At 45.2% G+C, this 20,265-nt stretch overlaps 3 protein-coding genes and 1 pseudogene across 5 annotated transcripts; 2 read left to right on the top strand and 2 right to left on the bottom strand.

The window, feature by feature from the left end:
- Window positions 1-1,545: 1,545 nt before the first annotated feature.
- On the top strand, window positions 1,546-5,310 carry LOC136537957 (BTB/POZ domain-containing protein At3g50780-like). 3 transcript variants are annotated; one of them, XM_066529932.1, is made up of 3 exons: window positions 1,546-1,865; window positions 2,653-3,331; window positions 3,954-5,310. In XM_066529932.1, the coding sequence occupies exons 2-3, from the start codon at window positions 2,699-2,701 to the stop codon at window positions 4,899-4,901; spliced, it is 1,581 nt and encodes a 526-aa protein (XP_066386029.1). In that variant the 5' UTR covers window positions 1,546-1,865; window positions 2,653-2,698; the 3' UTR covers window positions 4,902-5,310. The 3 variants fall into 3 exon arrangements, with proteins under 3 accessions (XP_066386029.1, XP_066386030.1, XP_066386031.1); XM_066529933.1 differs by lacking the exon at window positions 1,546-1,865 and adding an exon at window positions 1,894-2,192; XM_066529934.1 differs by lacking the exon at window positions 1,546-1,865 and adding an exon at window positions 2,264-2,492.
- Window positions 5,311-5,643: 333 nt separating this feature from the next.
- On the bottom strand, window positions 5,644-6,379 carry LOC136537956 (probable calcium-binding protein CML41). The gene has a single exon (XM_066529931.1). The coding sequence runs from the start codon at window positions 6,323-6,325 to the stop codon at window positions 5,789-5,791; it is 537 nt and encodes a 178-aa protein (XP_066386028.1). The 5' UTR covers window positions 6,326-6,379; the 3' UTR covers window positions 5,644-5,788.
- Window positions 6,380-11,019: 4,640 nt separating this feature from the next.
- On the bottom strand, window positions 11,020-13,539 carry LOC136537955 (cytochrome c biogenesis protein CCS1, chloroplastic-like; annotated as a pseudogene).
- A 3,742-nt stretch (window positions 13,540-17,281) lies between these two features.
- Window positions 17,282-18,621, top strand: LOC136536109 (uncharacterized). Its single transcript, XM_066528510.1, has 2 exons — window positions 17,282-18,096; window positions 18,336-18,621. The coding sequence occupies exons 1-2, from the start codon at window positions 17,282-17,284 to the stop codon at window positions 18,619-18,621; spliced, it is 1,101 nt and encodes a 366-aa protein (XP_066384607.1).
- The last annotated feature ends 1,644 nt before the right edge of the window (window positions 18,622-20,265 follow it).

The following is a 20,265-nucleotide window of genomic DNA, read 5'->3' as shown; positions in this document are numbered from 1 at the left end:
AAAACGGCATTAACTTAGGCCCCGTTTAGTTCCATGGCAGAGTTGGCGCCGGCGAAATTTGTAACACTGTAGATACACTGTAGCGTTTTGTTTTTATTTGGTAATAATTGTCCAGTCGTTGACTAATTAGACTCAAAACGTTCGTCTCGTAAAGTACAACAAAACTGCACAATTAGTTTTTGATTTCGTCAACATTTAGTACTCCATGCATGTACCGCAAGTTTGATATAACGGAGAATCTTCTTTTTGCATAGTGCCAAAGTTGGGAATTTGGTGGAACTAAACAAGGCCTTAGCGTACTCCTCCACGCCGCAGATTGCACTAGGAAAATGAAGTAGGAACACGCCTAAGCCCTAGGACAATGATATATTATTTGAAACGAGCCGAGCGTGTTTGCCCCCAGCTGATGATGAGTTCCGCTCACGCAACATGCCGACATGCTTCAAAGTTGCCGCAAAGAAAGAATCTCTCTCCGATTAATCTGATGCAGATCGTGTAATGCACATCTGGCCTGCCTTCATTTTCAATCGAGAAATGAACGCCTGGGTAGCAGTAAAACTCGTTTTTTACTATCCAGCAGTACTAAAACCCAAGTGCCTAATCCATCCATCATTTGTAGCAGACCTGATCATAGCATTCACGTGATCAAAAAAGGTTTTTTTTTTGTGTGTGTGTGTGCGTGGAGGGGGGGAGACTGAGAGCCTGAGACCGGATGCCAAGGTGTAAAGCTGCGTACGACTAGTACTGCAGTGCCAAGGCTGGTGTAAAAACAAACAAAACATTACTACTACTACCGACAGCAGTAAACAAAAGCATAGAGGAGCCAGGAATTGAAGCTTGGCTCTGTGAACAGTAAGAGGAAAAAGGTAGGGAGTGAAAAATAGCTCCGTTGCTACAGTGTTCGCCGTAGGGTGTCAGCCGGAGCTGCCGGAAGCCCGGCCAAACAAGTCCTTAGGACTGGCAGACGTCACACTGCCTATGGGCCCCGCGCTACGGGCTGCGCAGAAGAGAGCTCCTCGCAAGAACCGATGGGGACAGACAGGGGTGCGAGGGCGAGATATTGGTATGCGCAGGCTTGTTCAGCCCGGGTTTATTTCGCGAAATCTGGATTTTGGGGCTATTATAGCATATTTGTTTTTATTTGGTAAATAGTGTCCAAACATTGACTAATTAGGCTTAAAACGTTCGTCTCGCAATTTCTCACCAAACTGTGCAATTAGTTTTTCTTTTTGTCTACATTTAATGCTCCATGCACGGGCCGCAAACATTCGATGTGGCAGGTACTGTAGCAACTTTTTAAATTTTGGGATCCAACTAAACAAGGGCTGCAGTTCTTCAAAAATGTAAAAAGAAGATTCTCGTTCACATTAAACTTACGGTATATGTACTAGACGTAGACGAAATCAAAAATTAATTACATAATTTATTTTAACTTTACGAAACGAATCTTTTAAACCTAATTAGTCAATATTTAACAATAATTCACAGATACAAACCAAAACATTCGTGCTCTATGCAACCGAACTAAACGCGCCCCCAGTTAGGATACTGTTGAGTGAGGTGTCTGGAGCACACAAAGCAGCCGCTACAGCGGCGGTCGCAGTACGGCCTCGAGCTTGTGGTACAGCTGCTGCAAACGCAAGGAGCAGCAAGCCAGCAAGAGAGTGAGAGCACGCACAGTCACCGCAGCGGGATAAAGATAAAAGAGGCGGAGCGGGAGGACGAAGGAGGAAGAAGACGAGCAGAGCAGGGAGGGAAAAGGAGGAGAATCCGAGAAGAAATTCAGAGAGGGAGGGGCGGAGGGCCATGATGGCAGGTGGTGTGGCGTCGTAGGTGGTTAAAGCGAGGGCGCCCCTCGTCGTCCGGTAAAAAGCTCTCTCTCCCTTTGCGCTCTTTTCTTTCCGTTGCTTTTCCCCCTTCCCTGCCCCTTCTTCTTCGTCTTTCTCCGGCCGGCTTTGGGGAAAGAGAGATATGATGTGAGGTTGCCATCAATCGCGCCTGGCTGGATTGCTAGATGCTGCCCGTCTTTATTACGGTTGTCACTGGGCTGGGCTGCGGCGGAGGGCGAGGGGCGAGGGGAGGCTTTCGTGCGCTGGCCTCTCGGTGGGATTCGTGACGCCTTAAAAAAATTTCAACGAATTTTGTTTCTGGTTCTGGATTCTCGAGAGACAGGGGAGGGTTGTTTTGGTGAGGTACGTGTGGTCTTGTTGGTTGTTGTTCCAAACGGTGTTTCTGGACTCGTTAGTTACTGAGTTTTTTTTGGCTGTTCTTGGATTCTGGAGGTATAGGGGGGATGATTTATGTTCTATGATAACATAGCAATTAGCTGTAGGATCATGACTGATTTGGTGTGGTTGTTCATGTTTGATTTGAAGACAGGTCTAGTTCAGAATTTGCCTAGTATTTGTCTGCTACTTTTAAGCAAAATTCCTGATGGAAAAGATGGCTCTGAACTTTGAAGCTCTTGTGAAATGGGGAAATCATATGATTTGGTGGGAATTACGAAGGATTCTAGGGGTCGTGCTCAGTGCTGAGAGTCATAACATAATTTAAAATTCATCTTCTCTTAGTTGATTTTGTGAGCAATACATTCTCATGATTCCAAATGGCAACTTCAGTTCATCAATTTGACTCTTGTCCATCACTACTCAGGTCTATGAGCTGGTATTAGAACAGGTCATAATCTTCCGAAGGAAACATGGCGGAATCTAAGGTTGCAAGTGTTGATGCCCGGACCACAAAGATCAGAAATGTCCCCATTGCTGTAACTCCAGAAGGGTTCTGGTGCTGCCCGTCGCAGGCCGTGCTCCAGAAGACGGCGAAGAACCAAAACCAGCAGGCGAAAGCGAAACCCAAAGGGGGTGCCTCGCCTCTTGCATCAAAGGCCTCGTCAATTCAGAGGGCACCAACAATCTCATCCGAGAGAAGGACACACTCGACTCCGACAAGGGCTAAAATCAATTCAGAGGAGCAGAGGTGCTTGCCAGCAGAGGATGCTGCGACTAATCCACCAAAGGCAGTGAATGAAAGGCCACAGAAGCAGCATAAGATATCTGTTGGATTTGGCCAGCTCGAGATGAGTGACTTGAAGGTGGTGCTGTATGGCAAGGATGGTGTTGCAGTAAAGATGAGCGTTCACAAGAACATCCTAGCTGAAAACAGTACCTTCTTTGCTGATAAGCTCTCCAGGCAATCTCCAGTGTCGAGTATAGAAGTGCCTGATTGTGAGGATGTGGAGATTTATGTTGAGACTGTTGGGTTGATGTACTGCAGTGATGTCAAGCAGAGGCTGATCAAGCAAACTGTTCCTCGTGTTCTTCGAGTCTTGAAGGTTTGCCCTAGTTAAAAAAATTCATTCTGTTTTGTAACACTACTGCTGACTAAATGGCACACTTACTAGAATTAGTTTCATTATTCAGTATCAAAGGATCACACCAGAATTCAGGGTTCAAATTAGGTCACTTATATATTACTGGAGGCAGTATTCTTATTGCAGTCTGACCGGCGTTTAGTATTAATAAACTAATGATCCTTAACTATAAAAAAGAACCCATTATTCGGTGTAACTGAATGGTGCCTGCATGTCCGGTTCATGTTGTTACAAGGGATATTGTCTGCTATACCCATAATACTACAACATGCCACTTAATGTATGGATGCTGACAAAGACTGCCTTGTCCTATATATTTCGCACATACCAATTGGTGGGGGTTGGGACAAATTTCAAGCTAGGCAGGCTGTCATGAATTATGTTATTGCTTTATGGGGCAAATGGCACAGAAAGATAATTGCACCAATCAGGCCCATGACTACATGGACCGTGGCCATACCATGCTAGCGTGGGGCCTTAATTGCGATCGACCAATCTGGACTCTTCAGAAATCATAAAAAAGCAGCTTTTCTTTTACTTAGGTTTTATTGTTCCCTTAGTATTTTTTTTTTTGGCTGTGCAGGTTGCAGAGCTGTTAGGTTTCCCAGCATGTGTCATGTCATGCTTAGATTACTTGGAAGCGGTCCCTTGGGTTGGGGAAGAAGAAGAGAATGTGGTCTCATCTGTTCGGAATCTGCAGAGTGAGAACTATGGTGTTAGTCCTGTACTGAAGAGGGTAGCGTCTGATCTAACCACCCCACCAAATGACACATTTTCACATATCATTGAATTGGTTTTGAGAAGCAATGAGGATAGGGGGCGGCGTGAGATGAAATCTTTGGTACAGAAGCTTCTGAAGGAGAATAGGACTAGCAGTATAAGTGGATCTTCTGACTTGTGTTCTGAGACCCTCTACAGATCATGCCGGAACTGCCTGGATTCCTTGTTAATCTTGTTTCAGCAAGCAACTGACAGTGATTTTGCTGAGCAAGCTCTTAATATTAAAGAACCAGTTTTCCGACAAATTGCTCTAGAAGCAGATAATCTGCTTTGGTTAGCTGAGATTTTAGCTGACAGGAATGCTGCTGATGAGTTCGCTGTCATATGGGCTAGCCAACGTGAGCTGGCTGGGCTGCACTCCAAGTTGCCAGTTAAGTCGCGCCACCTTGTCAGTTGTGTCACGGCGAGGCTATTTGTGGCAATTGGGAAAGGAGAGATGCTCCCTTCAAAGGACACAAGGCGGCTTCTCTTGGATGTCTGGTTGCAGCCTCTCATGGATGACTACAATTGGCTACAGCACGGTTGCAGGTCATTCGACCGGAAAGTGGTGGAGGAAGGTATTGGGCGGACCATCTTGACGCTCCCGCTGGAGGATCAGCAGACGATCTTGCTCTCGTGGCTTGGGAGCTTCTTGAAGGTTGGGGACAGCTGCCCCAATCTCCAGAAGGCCTTTGAGGTTTGGTGGAGAAGAACTTTCATAAGGCCTTATGCAGAGCAACAAGGTAATCGATCGCAATCAGGTGGGAGTTGAGATATGACTCAATTGGTTGCAGAAGAAAATAGTCTTGTTTCCTAGTGTAGTATATTGATGAGAAATTAGAGTGGTAATTTCTTACATGGTATGCTGTGTGGGAGATCCCCTGTATGTGGAAGAAATGGGGGTATAACTGTATAAAGACTAGTACTCTTGATCTGTGAGGCTTGAGAAAGTTTGCTTTGTGCTTGTGATGCTTCATATGTACGTGAAGATCTCTGAATTCTGGGTACAGAATTTGTATCATCAGGCATCTGTTTGTTGCTCTGTTCTGCTTCTTACAACGTTGCACGATTGTTAATTCTACTGTCCTAAGGATCTCTTATGTAAAAGAACTCGATGCCTTCGATGCAATTGTAAAGATTTTGCAGAATCTGTTCTTCTGAAGTGAAGACATATCAGTTTCCATGTGTGTTGTTTGGATGATTGCCAGTTTGAAATGGTGATGTAACATGTCACTCCTGTTGAGCCCAAATTCTTGATCATTGATTCATTTCCACATAAGAAACCTCCAAACCGATGACCTATTTGAATCCAAGTGATATATCGCTGTAAAAGAACACCTGGAAAATTTAAAATATTTTTTCTACCTTCTTTAGGTGAAAATTTTGAAAGAAAAAAATACTACTTATAAACAAAAGAGTTCTATTTAGAAGAAAAGATCAATTGTAATTTAACTGATACACTGGTGTAGTGGTGTGACACACCAAACAACACAAGATGAAGCAGCAAATTGCTTCACGCAAGCAGCAGCATCCAAGTACGTAGATGACACATTTGCCCTGTAGCAACTTGCATTGGCTCATCTGGATGCAGACCTATGAACAACCCTTTCATTCTTCAGGGCTCTGAAAGTGAAGATTCACTATGTAAGCCGGAATCAGTTAGCTCATCATCCTCTGGAACTCGTGGAAATCGAGGCCACCGTCGCCGTCAACGTCGTAGGGCCGAATCATGGCCTCGCAGTCGGCGACGGAACGCTTGTCTCCGAGCTGGGCGAGCACGGCCGTGATCCTGCCCGCGATCTCCACGGCGTTGAACACCTCGAACGCCCTGCGCAGGTCCTCCTCCTGGCCGCCCTCCCTCTCCATCAGCGCCACGAAGCCGGCGAAGTCCAGCATGTAGCCACCGTTGCCGTACGACGACGGCATGTCGTCGCCCATGGACACGAAGAAGGCGCGCAGCTCGGCGCCGGAGATCTTGCCGTCATTGTCCCGGTCGAAGTGCTGGAAGATCCGCTGCAGCTCGCTGTGCTTGCTGCTGGAGCTGGAGATAGACCCGGACCTGGACCCCCTGCCGAATGACGACGACGACGACGACGACAGCCGCGTGACGGCCGCGCCCCTCGGGCTGGCCACGTCCGACTGCCCGCACATGAACGGCAGCCTGAAGCTCCGTTTGCTCGACGCCCGCTTCGCCATTTCTGTGCTGTCGCTGCTCAACTCTTGCAAGAACCAGGAAGCTATAGTCCTGCACTTAGCTTGTGTCACTTCGCTTGTGCGCTGCAGTCTGCAGGTATACAAGAACCAAGTGCAGGGGGCGCCTTTTATAGCCGCGCAGCTCAGCTGCTTGTTGCTGGTTGCTGCGATCCGAAGAAGAAGCCGCCGCCCATGCCATGCATCTTTGTGTGGGGTTTGACCGGTCGTGGTGAGGAAGTTAGTTGGGCGTGCGTCGCAACTACCTCCCTCATCAGATACTGTCAGTTTGGCATTATCTAACTCCCATCAGACAACGTGATCATGTGCTCACGATCCCCGCGCCGCCGCCCACCGAACAACGATATCTCGTAATCCGTGATTTAGTTATGGGCTTCGAGATCTAGTGGTTCAGCATTTGAATTTGCAGTTTGGGGGCGCCTTGTGAGTTGTGACATGACAAAGCATGGATCGGACTTTTACTTCACTGAAAAATTCAGTGTTTGAAGGCATTCAGATTTCAGAAGCTGTTGACAGGACAAGTGATGCAGCGAGACAGTCATCTTTGAAGAATGCAGCCCTCTCATATGAAACGATTTCATCAGAGACAGGGAATAAAGGAAATCAGAAACTAGCTAGTAGCGAGGAGAGTATCAGTTGAGAACTTGAGATCAGTGAGCACTAATGATTGTTCTTGATATTGTATCCTTCGAATGCCAAGTTCAGATTTGCAGTGGAGATTGAGATTTCAAGAGAGATCTGATCACGTCCGAGGGAGCAAACGAAATCTGCAATTTCGATACCGCTCGAGAACAAGTACAAGAATTTCAAATGCAGAGCTTCCATGTGACTCTCATCACATGGAGGTTACCAACAACTCGAACGTAGGGATTGCCTATGGCACATGTTTTTGTGGCATCACCACATGGAGGTAGATGCTACTGGCTGTTTACTCACTGATAAATGAGCCACCTGAAACTCATCATTGGGTTCAGGCATCTAAGATGACCGGCAGCAGCATCTTTCCTGACACTGTTTGTTCTGCCCTTTTTTTTTTTTGAAGTCTACATCCTTGTATTTGACCAGAATGAAGAAAACATTGGATGCTACACCCTACGATGGACCGAAGGAGTGACAAAAAGTTGACACCCCAAGTTCACCACACCGACCACAACAATACAGACATGAATGAATGGTATGGAATCTGCATCCTTTGCAAATTGCGATGGAGGAATTCTCCCATGCACAGATCTCAAGAACAATTAAGTATCTGTTGCGATTTTGGGCAACTCCGTATGACTTCCTTGAAACGTGCTCCCCAAAAAATTCAGTAACAGAACCAAGGTTACAGTTTTCTTTTGCTCTAAAGTATGGTAAATGTTATGAAATGACACCTATACACGAACAGGCGTCTACAGACGAACATGCGTCTCTTCACAAAGTGATCTCATCCATCAATTATAGGATTAATATATAGGTTTAGACAGTTAGTTTTAGTCCCAAAGGGCATGTCCTTTGGGAACAGTTGTGTCCCTTTGACACACCCCTTCATATATATATCCAAAAGATCAATGGAATTGACAGTTCTCCCCATCATTATTGATTTACATTCACTCTTAACACGATATCACCACCCCTGCATACTAATGGCCATTATGAATCCTAATGAGGAATTATTATCCGTCATTCATAGAATACCTTGGATCTCTACAGGGGAATTATATATTGCCCGTATGTTAATCACAATTTGAGGATAATTTCAGGCATTAGGAGGAGATTTATACCAAAAAAAGAATGCCGGGAATCAAAAGAGCAATCCTCACATCCACATACCAAAGAATCTAAATCTAATCATTTAGGACATCTCATATTTGCATCATATTGCAAAGAGTCTGCCAGAAGCATTTACTGATAATAAGGGTGTCACAAAATCTTCTTATCCTGCTCGTAATATGCTCGAAAGAATGGAGGTACCAATTAAAACCATTCAACTCCCACTTCCAAAAAAGAGGGAGAGAAGTACGGCCGCTCCTAAGAATAATGCTCAAATAAGCGTTCGGGGATACCGAGGACTAGATCCTCCAAAACAGTAAATCCAAGCCAACCTCAAGTTGGTAGACACCCAAATGGATGAGCATCCAAAACCCGGATCAAAATCCACCCGGATCAATGGTGCACCCAAATTCTGATCCTAGGACACTGGAACACCCTGACTCCATATGGAAAATGACAAGGAGTCCAAAAGGGTTAACATTCTCACATGCTATATTGATTCCAAGCAATGAATCAATTATTTAAAGACTACAAATTATCACGACATATACTCCTCAAAGATCGCTCTTCACCTTACTGGATCCAGACCAAAGTCCTAGGCAGAGTGTCTTTACACTCAAATTGGGTCAAAATAAAAGGTGGCAGTTAAGGAGACCGCTCTTGTTCAATGATGAGAAATATTACCACAGTAATGTCTTCTCTCACAATTTCTTTTTCAGAAGCAAGGTGGTGAACAATGAGAGCTTGTAGCATATGATTTCACGTAGAGACCTAGCATAATATACCTCATGGTATGTGTGAAAATCACGTTCCAAAATTCAATCATTGGTAGATCAAATGAATTTGATAGATTCTGACGTATAAGTCCCAATGAACTTCACATTCTGAATTCAAATACAAACCGCAACATACATTGTATATAACTCAAGTCACAACATGACTTGACACAATTAAGTTGGTTGTGGTACAACTTACTCATTGAGTTCCTTCCATAGAAGAATTACTCTAATCATGATTGCGTATATGTGTTTGTAAAGAAATCCCAAATTGGTTCCCTGTCATCTCAGCACATATTGATTATTTTAATATCATCAAGATACAAATATAATTAAGCAATCATTTTAGGTACAATTCCCATTATACGGAGTTGGCCTTTAAGATGGATTTTAGATGAGATATTTGGGTAAAACCAAACTATGCTTAAGTTTTAACTTAAGTACATATATTAGTATACCAATATCCAATTGATATTGTCTATTAATATCCAAATGATATTGGACATCATATCCATCAACTCTTGTGGTCATTCAATCCCTAAATATGGACTTCTATCCATTTAGACCCTGGGATGACAACTTTAGTGCCATAAAGCGCTCATGTATATTGCAAATAGCAACAGGCCTGATATTGCATTTGCAGATACCTAGGTAGCACAAAATAGCGCAACTTCTACGACACCGAAAGATGAGAGTTAAAAAGGATATCCACATATATCCATATGGTAGTAAAGGATTTTAGTTTATTATTAAATAAACTAAGACACGACCTAAGTGGGATATCAAGATACTGGCTACTTAATTCCCTAATGCCAGATCATATACTGATTTTATTGTAGTAGAGTCTCCACACACGAGTCATCAAATTTTGACTCCAATGGTTACTTCCACTTATCATTCTGAAGCATCCTATATGCATGACTTCATAGAGTGATCAAATGTGATCCCATAGGATCATCAACCATTATTTACAAAGATAAGGTTGCTTGTATTGTCAAGATGCAAACATGTCATATAAGAGCAATATGATTAAATATATTGCTCAAATGTTTTATCCCCATAAATTAAAACACATTGGGAAATAAACATCTTGCAAAAGTAGTCTTGCGATATTTTTGTAGATTCACTCACTAAGTCCATACCTACATCCATATTTATGAAATTGGTATTCAATGACTTTGAGAGATGCAAGGTTTAGGGGGGTTTCTCCTAGATCATAACCTGTTCAAACATCATGTTGTACTTGTTTCCCTTTATGAGTTTTTCTCATAAAGGTTTGTCATAAAAAGTTTTTAATGAGGCAATATCAATACAAGAACGTGTCATATTTTCTATTTTTCCTATCAGATTTTTTTGTTGAAAATACCAAAGGCACATATTGCCCTCATAACTCATCCATGGGTTTTCCCTAAAAAAGTTTTTCATGTGAGTTATCCAAGAGGCAATTCCAATAATATGTCGTCATATTTTCTCCTAATTTTTCCACTGGGTTTTTACCGGAGTTTTAGCGGCATATCACTTTATATTGCTCATCATATTTTTTTCTAAAAGGTTTTTTGGGAGTTATCTTTATGTCGTATCTCCAATATTTTTTTCCTCGTTAGGGTTTTTAATGGAATACCAGTGGCATAGTGGTTTATTTAAATCACAAATAAATATGCTATTTTCTCATTATTTTCCAATAAGGTTTGAAGGAGTTTTTATGGCATATCCATCTATTCCTCGGATTTTTCCCATAGGGTTTTTCGAGGAATTTCAGCTTACAGCTGCATTGATCTCAAGGAAGATTGGATAAGGGGGAGTGTTGTGAAATGACACATACACACGAACATGCGTCTCCTCACGAAGTGATCTCATCCATCAATTACAGTATTAGTAGATAGGATTAGGCGGTTAGTTTTAATTCCAAAGGACATATCCTTTGGGAACAGTTGTGTCCCTTCGACACACCCCTTCACATGTATAAATATCCATGAGATCAATGGAATTGACAGCCAATCATTGTTCATTTACGTTCACTCTTACCAGTAAATTCTAAATCGGTGACATAACAAGTTATCAGTTTAGTTTCTATAGCGACCTTCTCATTCAAAGATGTACAGAGAGTTCAATTGAAGCGTGATCTATATTCTACTGAAAGATTGTAAGAGATTTTCTATTCTTGAAGGCATGTTTTCGAATTCGAACGTCTGTTCACCTGAACACAGCTACTGCATCTTCAGCAATCCCAAACAAAAACACAAAAAGGGTTTCATGTGGCCGTCGATTTGGTATCTAATACATTCTCATCGGCACTGATCAGCTCTGGTACTTTATCAAGTAGCCGGTTCATCTCTTCAGAAAATTCAAGTTTGGCTCGATTTGTCTTCCCTCCAACGACTACTGTACTCCCATCTTGCGATGCCCATATCTAGTGCAGCAGGAACCAAACCATAAATTTGTATCAGTGGAAGCCAATTACAATTCTGTCGTCAATAAGAACCATGAAAAACAATAACACATACCTGAGAGTGTGAAAGATAGCTAATGCAGGTCGTTAACATAAGTGCACCAAAACCAGCATAAACAATAGGAACTCCTGGATCAGTCTGATGGAAAGGGGAAAAAAAGAAGACACTTCTATTAACTGACAAGCACAAATGTCTTCAAAAATAAAAATGAAAAAGAATGAATCAATAGGCGACCTTAAGATCCAGTCCAGTACTGCCAATAGCATCTTCAATGAGTATTTCATTGCCATTGATCTCAATAGGCAGTTTCGAGCTTCGCCGACAGACCCCTACAAACTTACCCTCTTGATCATACAACACGATAGACTGCAAAATCTCAGGCAAGCATTGATCTACAAGTCACCAAGGAGGCAAACAACATATAATTACTCATAGTATGTCAACTTTTTTTAAGTCAAAATGAGATAGGAAAAATTACTAAACATACATTCCTTTGACATTTGGATTCGATGAGTCTGAATCTTCAAGTGGCAAGAATGTCCCAAAGTCTTATCCCCATTCAGTTTCAAGGGGGCCATCACCAAATTGAAAGGGCCTTCACCATTTTTCTTCACTTGCAATGCTGAAAATCCCCAGTCTGTCTGGTAGATGGTGATCCCTCCGTATCTCAAGGGATCGTTTACTTTGATAGTCTTCCTCATCACCTCTTTACCATCAAGGTTGAATAAAGAGAGATCACTGTAAAATTGTGAGACCTGGCAATCCAACAATATTAGTTGCCAATCAGTCTAGCGCATATAACTGCACAAAAATGTTTGAAAACACTGAGCAAGGAGACCACCTCTCCACTATCATAGTACTCCATGTAGAACCGGTTGACATGGACTTCAGTATTGAAAACATCCGGCGCAACAGAGAGGACCCCTCTAGGTTTCATCACATCTCCTATAACAAAGTTCAGCCCTTGAGGCACATCCACGGAACCTTTGAAGCTTCCTGTCGCACTTAGCGTGGCACCAGCCATGATGAAGAGCATCGCCAAGTGCACGCCGATAGGCGCATACCGACCAGCCAGCCCTTTGAAAGCATACAAAGATGGCCCTTTGGTGAATACCTGCAGGAACAGATCATACAAGCATAATGCAAAGGCCAGTTTATTTCAAAAAAATAATGCAAAGGCCAGAGGTTGGAGTTGGATAGAAATCATTGTGGGTGTCAATCACCTCATATCCAGCACCCATCAAGATGACTCCCAAATCCTGAATGGATGCTCGGGGAAGAGAATCCGCAAACTCCTGTTTCCGTATTTTTTTTCTCCGGAATGTGTGAACGACCATCTGCAATGACACACCGGCACTTGATGTCTCACCCCATGGGCATGGTTCACTGATCGGCCTGCCAAGAAGTGATACAAGAGGGCAGCCGTACCTTCTTGCGACCTTGACCATGGGGAGCTGGGTCGTGTAGGTGCACACCATGAGGGACGTCGCGAGGAGCGCGAGGAGGCCGAGGAAGACCGGCGAGGAGAACATGTGGTCGAACCCGGGGGTGAGGATCCACCTCCACGTGATGAAGCCGAAGACAGGGTTGTCCTCGGGGAACTTCTCGAAGTAGTAGCTCGGCGCCTCTCCCTGGTCAATCACCGTTCCTGCGGTTGCCCGATTCGCAATGCCAGCACAGGAAAATGAGCAGGAAGGAATTCATGAAGCGTCAACAAAGGATCAAATTTTAGTCACAATCGGCAGTCGGTACCTAGAGCCATGAGGGTGGCAATGGCGAACATCTCGGAGATGGCGAGCGGGAGGTTGGACAGCAACGCGAGCGTCCTCTTGGTCGCCCTCCTCACCAACGCCAGCGCCGCGTTGCCGCTGCCCACCTTGGTCGGCTTCTCACTCCCCGACTTCTCCACGGCAGCTCCGCCCTCCTGCGACACCGGCGGGGCGGCGTCGAAGAATACGATCTGCTTCTTGGCCTTTCTGGCGCCGGCGGGGATGACCTCGCGCCTCCCGCCGCCACTCCTGCCGCTGCCCCGCGGCGCGTCGCAGGAGACATGGAACCGGCGGGCATGGAGGCGCGGGGCCGGGGCCGAGAGTCGGCGGAAGGAGGAGGGTTTGGAGGGGTTCAGGAGGTGGTAGGACGTCGGGGACGGCATCGTCGTGGGCGTGGCGGGAAGGAGCCCGGGCGCGCGAGCGGCGAGGGAGTGATGCGGCGTCGCGCGCTGGCTTCGTCATCCCTCTCTCCCGTGGAAAAAGAGAAGACAGGAGCGTGATGTGGATAAGGCGCGTCGTGTCGCGCGCGTTGCACACGAGTGAAGCGGGGAGCGCGAGACGGGATTTTTCCCGATCGACTGGGCTGGGCTGGGCATCTTTTTCGCAGGCCTAGCCGTCGTCGCAATCGCGTATAAGAGTACTAGTAGAGTGTTACAGACTGTACCCAAAATAGCAGGAAGCCCAGAAGGCAAGAAAGGCAAGCGGTCCAGGAAACCCAATACAAAGTTCACCGCCCCAAACTGGAAGAAGTAAACGAAGCCCAACCAGCTGCGTCTAGAAAGCGTGCTGTTGGAAACAGCTGTAACAGATTAGGGAGAGGTAGCAAAATAGAACTCGTCTTTGTGTAAGAGAGGGAGAGGTAGCAAAATCGAGCTCATCTTGGAACACGCCGGCTTTGATGGTGGCGAGCTGCGGCTCGAGTTCACCGGCGGTGTCCGATTCCATGTAATCGGTACTCCTGGTTATCTAATCCACGAACTAGTATTGCCAGTTGCCATGATCTATTTTTACTCACCAAACTCTAAAGTTGGACATTTTATCTCCTTGTAATAACTCTCGTAGCTCTTTAAACGGTTTCATCTTTTTTAGTTTTACATACATAAAAACACTAATAAGTACCTGGTAAGGTCCTTTAAACCAAGGGAAAATATTTTTAGGGTTCTAAAACTACAGGACAAAAAAGCAGATAAAACATTTAGGACTCGAAAAAGTATATCTAGGAGCTTCAATATATATATATATATATATATATATATATATATATATATATATATATATATATATATATATATGAAAATGAAAAAATATCCAAAAAATCTATATAATACCCAAAACATTCTAATTGATGTTCTAATGCATTTTAAAAACTTTCCACAATAAAAAATATGAGATCCAACTAGCAATAATGCAACAAAAATAATGTTAAATACATCCACACTGGTTGCATCTTGTGTTTTATCATGAAAGGTTCTCAAAATGTGTTTAGACATTAATTTTAATTTTTTTGAGATTTTTAGATTTTTTTATATATTTTTTTTCTCATTTTTCTAGGGCTAAATCTATTTTTAGAAGATTTTAGATATCCTTTCATGAGCTCTTAATATTTTAGTTAAGATTGCTATGTCCCAATCTATTTCTAGGATTTTTCTTAAGATTATTAGAAGATCAAAAATATTTTTCCTGTTAAGCCTTATTGGGTATTTATTATACTTTCAAAACTAAAAAAATGATGAAACAGTCTTGAAGACCACTTCTAAATTCGAGGGATACAATTTAAACAGTTTTAAGAGTTGAGGAGGGCATAAAAATCAAATCAAGGCAATAATTCATCAAATAGGTAGTTAGGAGCGTACGTGGAAAGGCTCGGGTTTCATGGGCAGCACGAGGACATTCGTCCATATCATTTTACGCCCCGAAGTTCTAGCACTCAGGGAATCAGAAAACTCCAGTTCCAGAAGCAGAATTTTGAGACGTGTCGGCCCCACGAGGCCAGGAAGATAATCACGTCGCCCCGCGCGCCTGCATTGGTCACAGTCACAGCATATGAACGCACGGTGCACGCACTAACAAAAAGAAAAATCGCTCGCATCAACCCTTTGATTGGAACCTTCGTACGTACTCATGGCTTCTAGAATTACAGCGCGCGGTCCATGTCAGGTTGGACCCTCGCCGTCACGGGTCGAGTGGAGTCATCGACAGGTGAGCAGCTAGCAGCGAGTAAAATCAGGTGACTTCGGTGGTGGTCGGGCCGTCGGGGCAGCTGACGGGCATCCAATGCGCATCCGGTTTTGGACTAGGAAACACAACAGACCGCACGGCTACGGCGGCCTACCACGCGTAAACGAAAAGGATTCCGCCCCCACGTCGGATGCCCGTGGCGCGGTGGACGGATAAGCGAGACGGCGGCCGGGGGGGCGGGGGCGGGGGCGTACGAGTGGGGACGGTGCATGGGCGCAGCTGCAGCTCCCTTGGGCCTCTTCTATCGCCCGCTGTTTTATACGTGCCCGCTCGGTCGCTCCTGTATTCCTGTGGTTTTGGAAGCCGCTAGCGCTAGGTTCCTGGGCTGAGTGAGACGTCGCACCGAAAGCCTACAGAGAATCGCGCACGCGCACCGCCGCACCGGGCTCCCGTGCGTGAATGGATTTATTACTATATATATATTATGTATTACATTTATTTACTCCTAGTAGCTACATTATCTTTTGTGACTGCAGCCTGAGTGAGTGGTGATTGCCCGACGCACCATACCTCGAACTCTAACGCTCACTCGCTCACACAAGTTAAACCTAGTTCCTTGGCGAAAAGTCATTTTCAATTTCAATGGGAGCACATCACTAGGCCGCACCAAACTGCCATATATTTTCTTTAGACAAGTGGTGTAATATAAAAACATATACCTCATGTATCCTCCTGATATGTGCGTGGGGGGCCGAAGGTTAACTAGGTGGGGGCGAACGAGAGCCTAATAATTATCGGTGAAAGAATCAGGACATACTCTGTAAATAAATCTTTAACCGGTCCATAGTTCTCTCTTAGCTCTAACTATCGCAAATGTAGTCACATCTGACCAATTGAACGATGCGAGGAAAGTATGCACACATGAGGCTTGGCTGCAAAAACATATGCAGTGGCTTTTCTGAGAAAGGAAAAGCGAGGGATGAAAGCAACTTGTCAAGAGCAGAAGGAACGGAAACGAGGTCATGGTAAATAAGAAAAGGAAAATGATTCAACCACCCCCCCCCCCCCCCCCAACCCCCCCCCCCCCCCCCCCCCCCCCCCAATTTGACATATGTTTGAGTAACTCTCTGAACTAAATTTTGGTTTAATCTATGTAATCTACTCCCTCAGCTACTTTAGTAGGTCTAATGTATCCTGTAATAAGAAATTTCATTTATGTTTCTCCATGTATAAGTTGATTTTAAGTTAAAACTTGTTAGAGTGATACCAGACTCCATGTATTAGTTATGTTTAAGAATCACATTTGAATTTTTGGTATTGTCCTAATTTTTATATATTGGCTAATTTGTTATTATATGTTCTCATGTTGTCATCGGTCAAAATAAAAACAAAAAATTCATAGTGAATATTTTAACAAAAAAATTTGTGTTCATTATACCTTGCATTTGTTTTGCTTAAAATTCAATTGTACGTGGATAAACAAAAAAGATAAAGTTTATTAACAAGTAAACTAAACCAACTAAAATACTTGGAGATAGTAAATCAAACAAAAATTTGGTCTACGGGGTTAACTGGACACATAGCTAGACTTCTTCGGGGAGTAATTTAGACTTTTTGCATTGGGTGTCTAATGGTCTCAAAACTTCAGTATCTAGCCGCAACTATTCATTTCGTATGGGTACGCGACGGTTGCTCCCTCCGTTTTTTTTTCGGATCTCCACCATCGGCGATCCTGAAGGCGATTCGATCCCTCCTCCAGTCTAGGACGTCTCACCGGCGTTCTGGGCCTGCGCCGCCGCTAGTCACTCTGACTACGACGTACACGCCCCGCCACCGGCCCTCAATCGGTGTTGGCCACCGCATATCGCCGGTTAGCCGTCGTGGCGCCATCGACCACATATTTCCCCTTTAGGGTCTAAGCGCCACTTAGGGTTCGTAGAGTTGGGATCGTGTGTTGTGCCTGCATCCTTCGTGAGTGCAGTCACCGTGTTGTTCCCCCCGAACTTGATCGCCACCATGGCATCATCCGGGAGTGGAAAGATGGGGGAACGTGATGGCTCTGGAGGCAGCGATGGCGGCGCCAAGGAGAATGTCGCGGATCTCCTCCTGAAGCTCAACCTCACCGAGGCAGAGGAAGCTGTCCTTGAGTTCAGTGATGACGAAGGGGAGGCCGAGCCGTCGGTGGTGCAATGGACGGTGGTGGGAAAGGTTCTCTCGCCATCGATCGTACATGTGGCTACTGTCCGGTCGGCTATGAAACCGGCTTGGGGGAATCCTTGCGGCCTGAAGTTTCGGGCGATCGGTGTGAAGACTGACAACATGTTCATTGTAGAACTGGGCAGCAAGATGGAGATGGAGAGAATCTTGGCGGGTGCACCGTGGATGGTGGGAAGACATGCCGTAATCCTGCAGCCATATGATGAACGTCGTAGCGTGTTGGAAATTGTCTTCGATCGCATGGCGATTTGGGTCAGGCTCCTGAACCTACCTCTAGGATGGATGAATCAACAGCGGGGGATCCGAGCCATGAGCCTTATTGGGAACATCCTGAAAATGGATGTTGATAGGGACGGGAAAGCCAGCGGGGCGTTTTTACGGGCCAGGGTGGAAATTGAGATCGATAAGCCTCTACGCCGTGGGGTTCTACTTCGAACAGGCAGGTCGGAGGAACCGAAATGGTTCAAAGCGCAGTATGAAAGGGTGCCCTTTTACTGCTTTGCCTGTGGCATCATGGGTCATTCTGAGCTAGAGTGCCCCCAGCAGGTGCACAGGAATGAGTTGGGAAAGCTACCATATGATATCCAACTGAGAGCTCTAGAGGAACGTCGAAGGTGAGTGCAGTCCTTCTCTGAGGCTGCGGCGGAATCCTTTGGAAGTGGCTCTTCTATAGGTTCGCGCCCACCCCGAGCTCCACGTGGGGGGTGCATGGGTTAAGGGGTGAAGGTGGGTCCTGCCACTCTTGTTCAAATCTATTGGATGATGAAGAAGATCAAGAGGTTTAGTCACCTCTAAAGGCGCCCCAGGAAGCTCCTGAACGTGTGCAAAATATTGAACGTGGCCGAGCTGGCAGGAAGCTAGACATGGACGGCGCTGATAACGCTAGGATTCCAGACAGGAAGCGGAAGTCCAAGCGGTCTGGGCCTAAATTGCAAACCCCAGACCTAAATGTGCTGGTGGGGTCGAATGCTATTGTCCCCATCGGCCTAGTGAACTCAAGAGTGTCCCAATTGGATTCGGGCGCTGAGAGTACTGGTGGGAGTCTGGAGGAGACTCTGAAGAAACAAAGGAGGGATAGTCTCACAAACAACGCACGATCAGCGGCGGCTGCGATTGACAGCCCTCGTCGGGCAAAATGAAAATCTTATGTTTGAACTGCCGGGGATCCCGAGGCAGTTTGTGAGTTGCATAGCTTGTGTGAGCCACATCGCCTGTGGTTGGTGTTTTTGTCAGAAACAAGGTATTTCAGTAATAATCTGGATGGCCTGGTGATGACCCTGAATATGTCAGGGGGATATGGCGTTGGCTGTTTCGATAGGGGGGCGGCCTAGCACTCTTGTGGACCCAGGATGTCGAGGTGAAACTTGAGAGCTATGACAAACTCCATAAGGACATCATGGTTCATCAGTCGTCTGCACCAGGAAGAGCTTTGCGTTTCACTGGCTTTTATGGTGAGGCTAGACGTGATTTGAGGGATAGAAGTTGGGATTTGCTCAAACTCCTTAACTCGAGCAACAATCTTTCATGGTTGTGCGTAGGTGATTTCAATGAAGTACTGCATGTGAGTGAGAAAATTGGTGGTCAAGGGCGTTCGGAAAGCCAGATGGAAGGCTTTTGGGAGGCGATGGAATACTATGGTTTCTCGGACCTGGGTTATATTGGGCTTCTGTACACGTGGGATAATAGGCAACCAGACAACACTAATGTTAAATGTCGCCTGGACAGAGGTCTGGCAAACTTCGAGTTTCTGAACCTCTTTCAGTCGGCCAGGGTCTGGCACGTGCAGACAATGGAGTCAGATCACTGCTGCTTGGTTCTAGAATGCCTTCAGCATAGCAGGGTGAGAAGGAGAAAACGCATGTTTCGCTATGAAAATATGTGGCGCCGTGAATCTTCTTATACTCAAATGGTGGAAACGGCCTGGGGTAGACTGGACAATCCAACGAACTTGTCACAACTATCGTCGTAGCTTGAGGGGGTGATGGGTACGATGAAGGTTTGGGAGAAGTCTAGTTTTGGTTCAGTTCGTCAGGAACTGAAGAGGCTACGTCGGGAGTTGGAGTCGGTCAGGCGCTCATCCATGCTCTCAGGGCCAACACGGTGCGAAAGACAGTTGATGGCTCGACTGTTAGAGCTCTTAACATGGGAAGAAGTGATGGAGAAGCAACGTTCTAGGATTGAATGGCTGCGAGAAGGGGATCGTAACACCTATTTCTTCCAAGCAAGATCCAAGGAGAGAGTACGCATCAATCGGATTTCTACGCTTAGGAGGGATGATGGCTCCATTGCAACTAACCAAGAGGCGCTGGAATCAACTTCCTTGGAATTCTATTCAAAATTATTCACTAGGCAGGAAGCACTCGATCCGGGACCAGTTCTAGCTTGCGTCAAAGAAAAGGTTACTCCGGAGATGAATGATGACCTTTAGAAACCATATACGGCGGAGGAGGTTCGGAGAGCGCTGTTTATGATGGGAGCTAATAAGCCCCCGGTCCGGATGGGCTGACAGCGGGTTTCTATCAGCTCCACTAGAATATTTTGGGACCGGGTGTAACAGCGACAGTGCTGGATTTCTTGAATGGGGGTGAAATACCGAACTCAATTAATAGCACAACTCTAGTGCTAATCCTGAAGGTTAAAACTCCACAGGAGATGAAGCAATTCCGGCCAATCTCCCTTTGCAACGTAATATATAAAATATGCTCAAAGGTGGTGGCCAATCGCCTCCGGGTGCATCTCGATGATGTTATATCAAAGGAGCAAAGTGCCTTTGTCCCTGGCAG

This window comes from Miscanthus floridulus, chromosome 2, assembly GCF_019320115.1.
Source record: "Miscanthus floridulus cultivar M001 chromosome 2, ASM1932011v1, whole genome shotgun sequence".
NCBI classification, from domain to species: Eukaryota; Viridiplantae; Streptophyta; class Magnoliopsida; order Poales; family Poaceae; genus Miscanthus; species Miscanthus floridulus.
This window is presented reverse-complemented; position numbering and strand designations above follow the sequence as displayed.

What these genes read in the sequence shown, in the direction of transcription:
- LOC136537957 (XM_066529932.1), top strand. Translation starts at nt 2,699, where the DNA reads ATGGCGGAATCTAAGGTTGCAAGTGTTGATGCCCGGACCACAAAGATC. An exon ending in GTGTTCTTCGAGTCTTGAAG is followed by an intron (nt 3,332 to 3,953) that starts GTTTGCCCTAGT and finishes TTGGCTGTGCAG; the next exon opens with GTTGCAGAGCTGTTAGGTTT.
- LOC136537956 (XM_066529931.1), bottom strand. Translation starts at nt 6,325, where the DNA reads ATGGCGAAGCGGGCGTCGAGCAAACGGAGCTTCAGGCTGCCGTTCATG.
- LOC136536109 (XM_066528510.1), top strand. Translation starts at nt 17,282, where the DNA reads ATGGCATCATCCGGGAGTGGAAAGATGGGGGAACGTGATGGCTCTGGA. An exon ending in GCTCTAGAGGAACGTCGAAG is followed by an intron (nt 18,097 to 18,335) that starts GTGAGTGCAGTC and finishes CCGAGCTGGCAG; the next exon opens with GAAGCTAGACATGGACGGCG.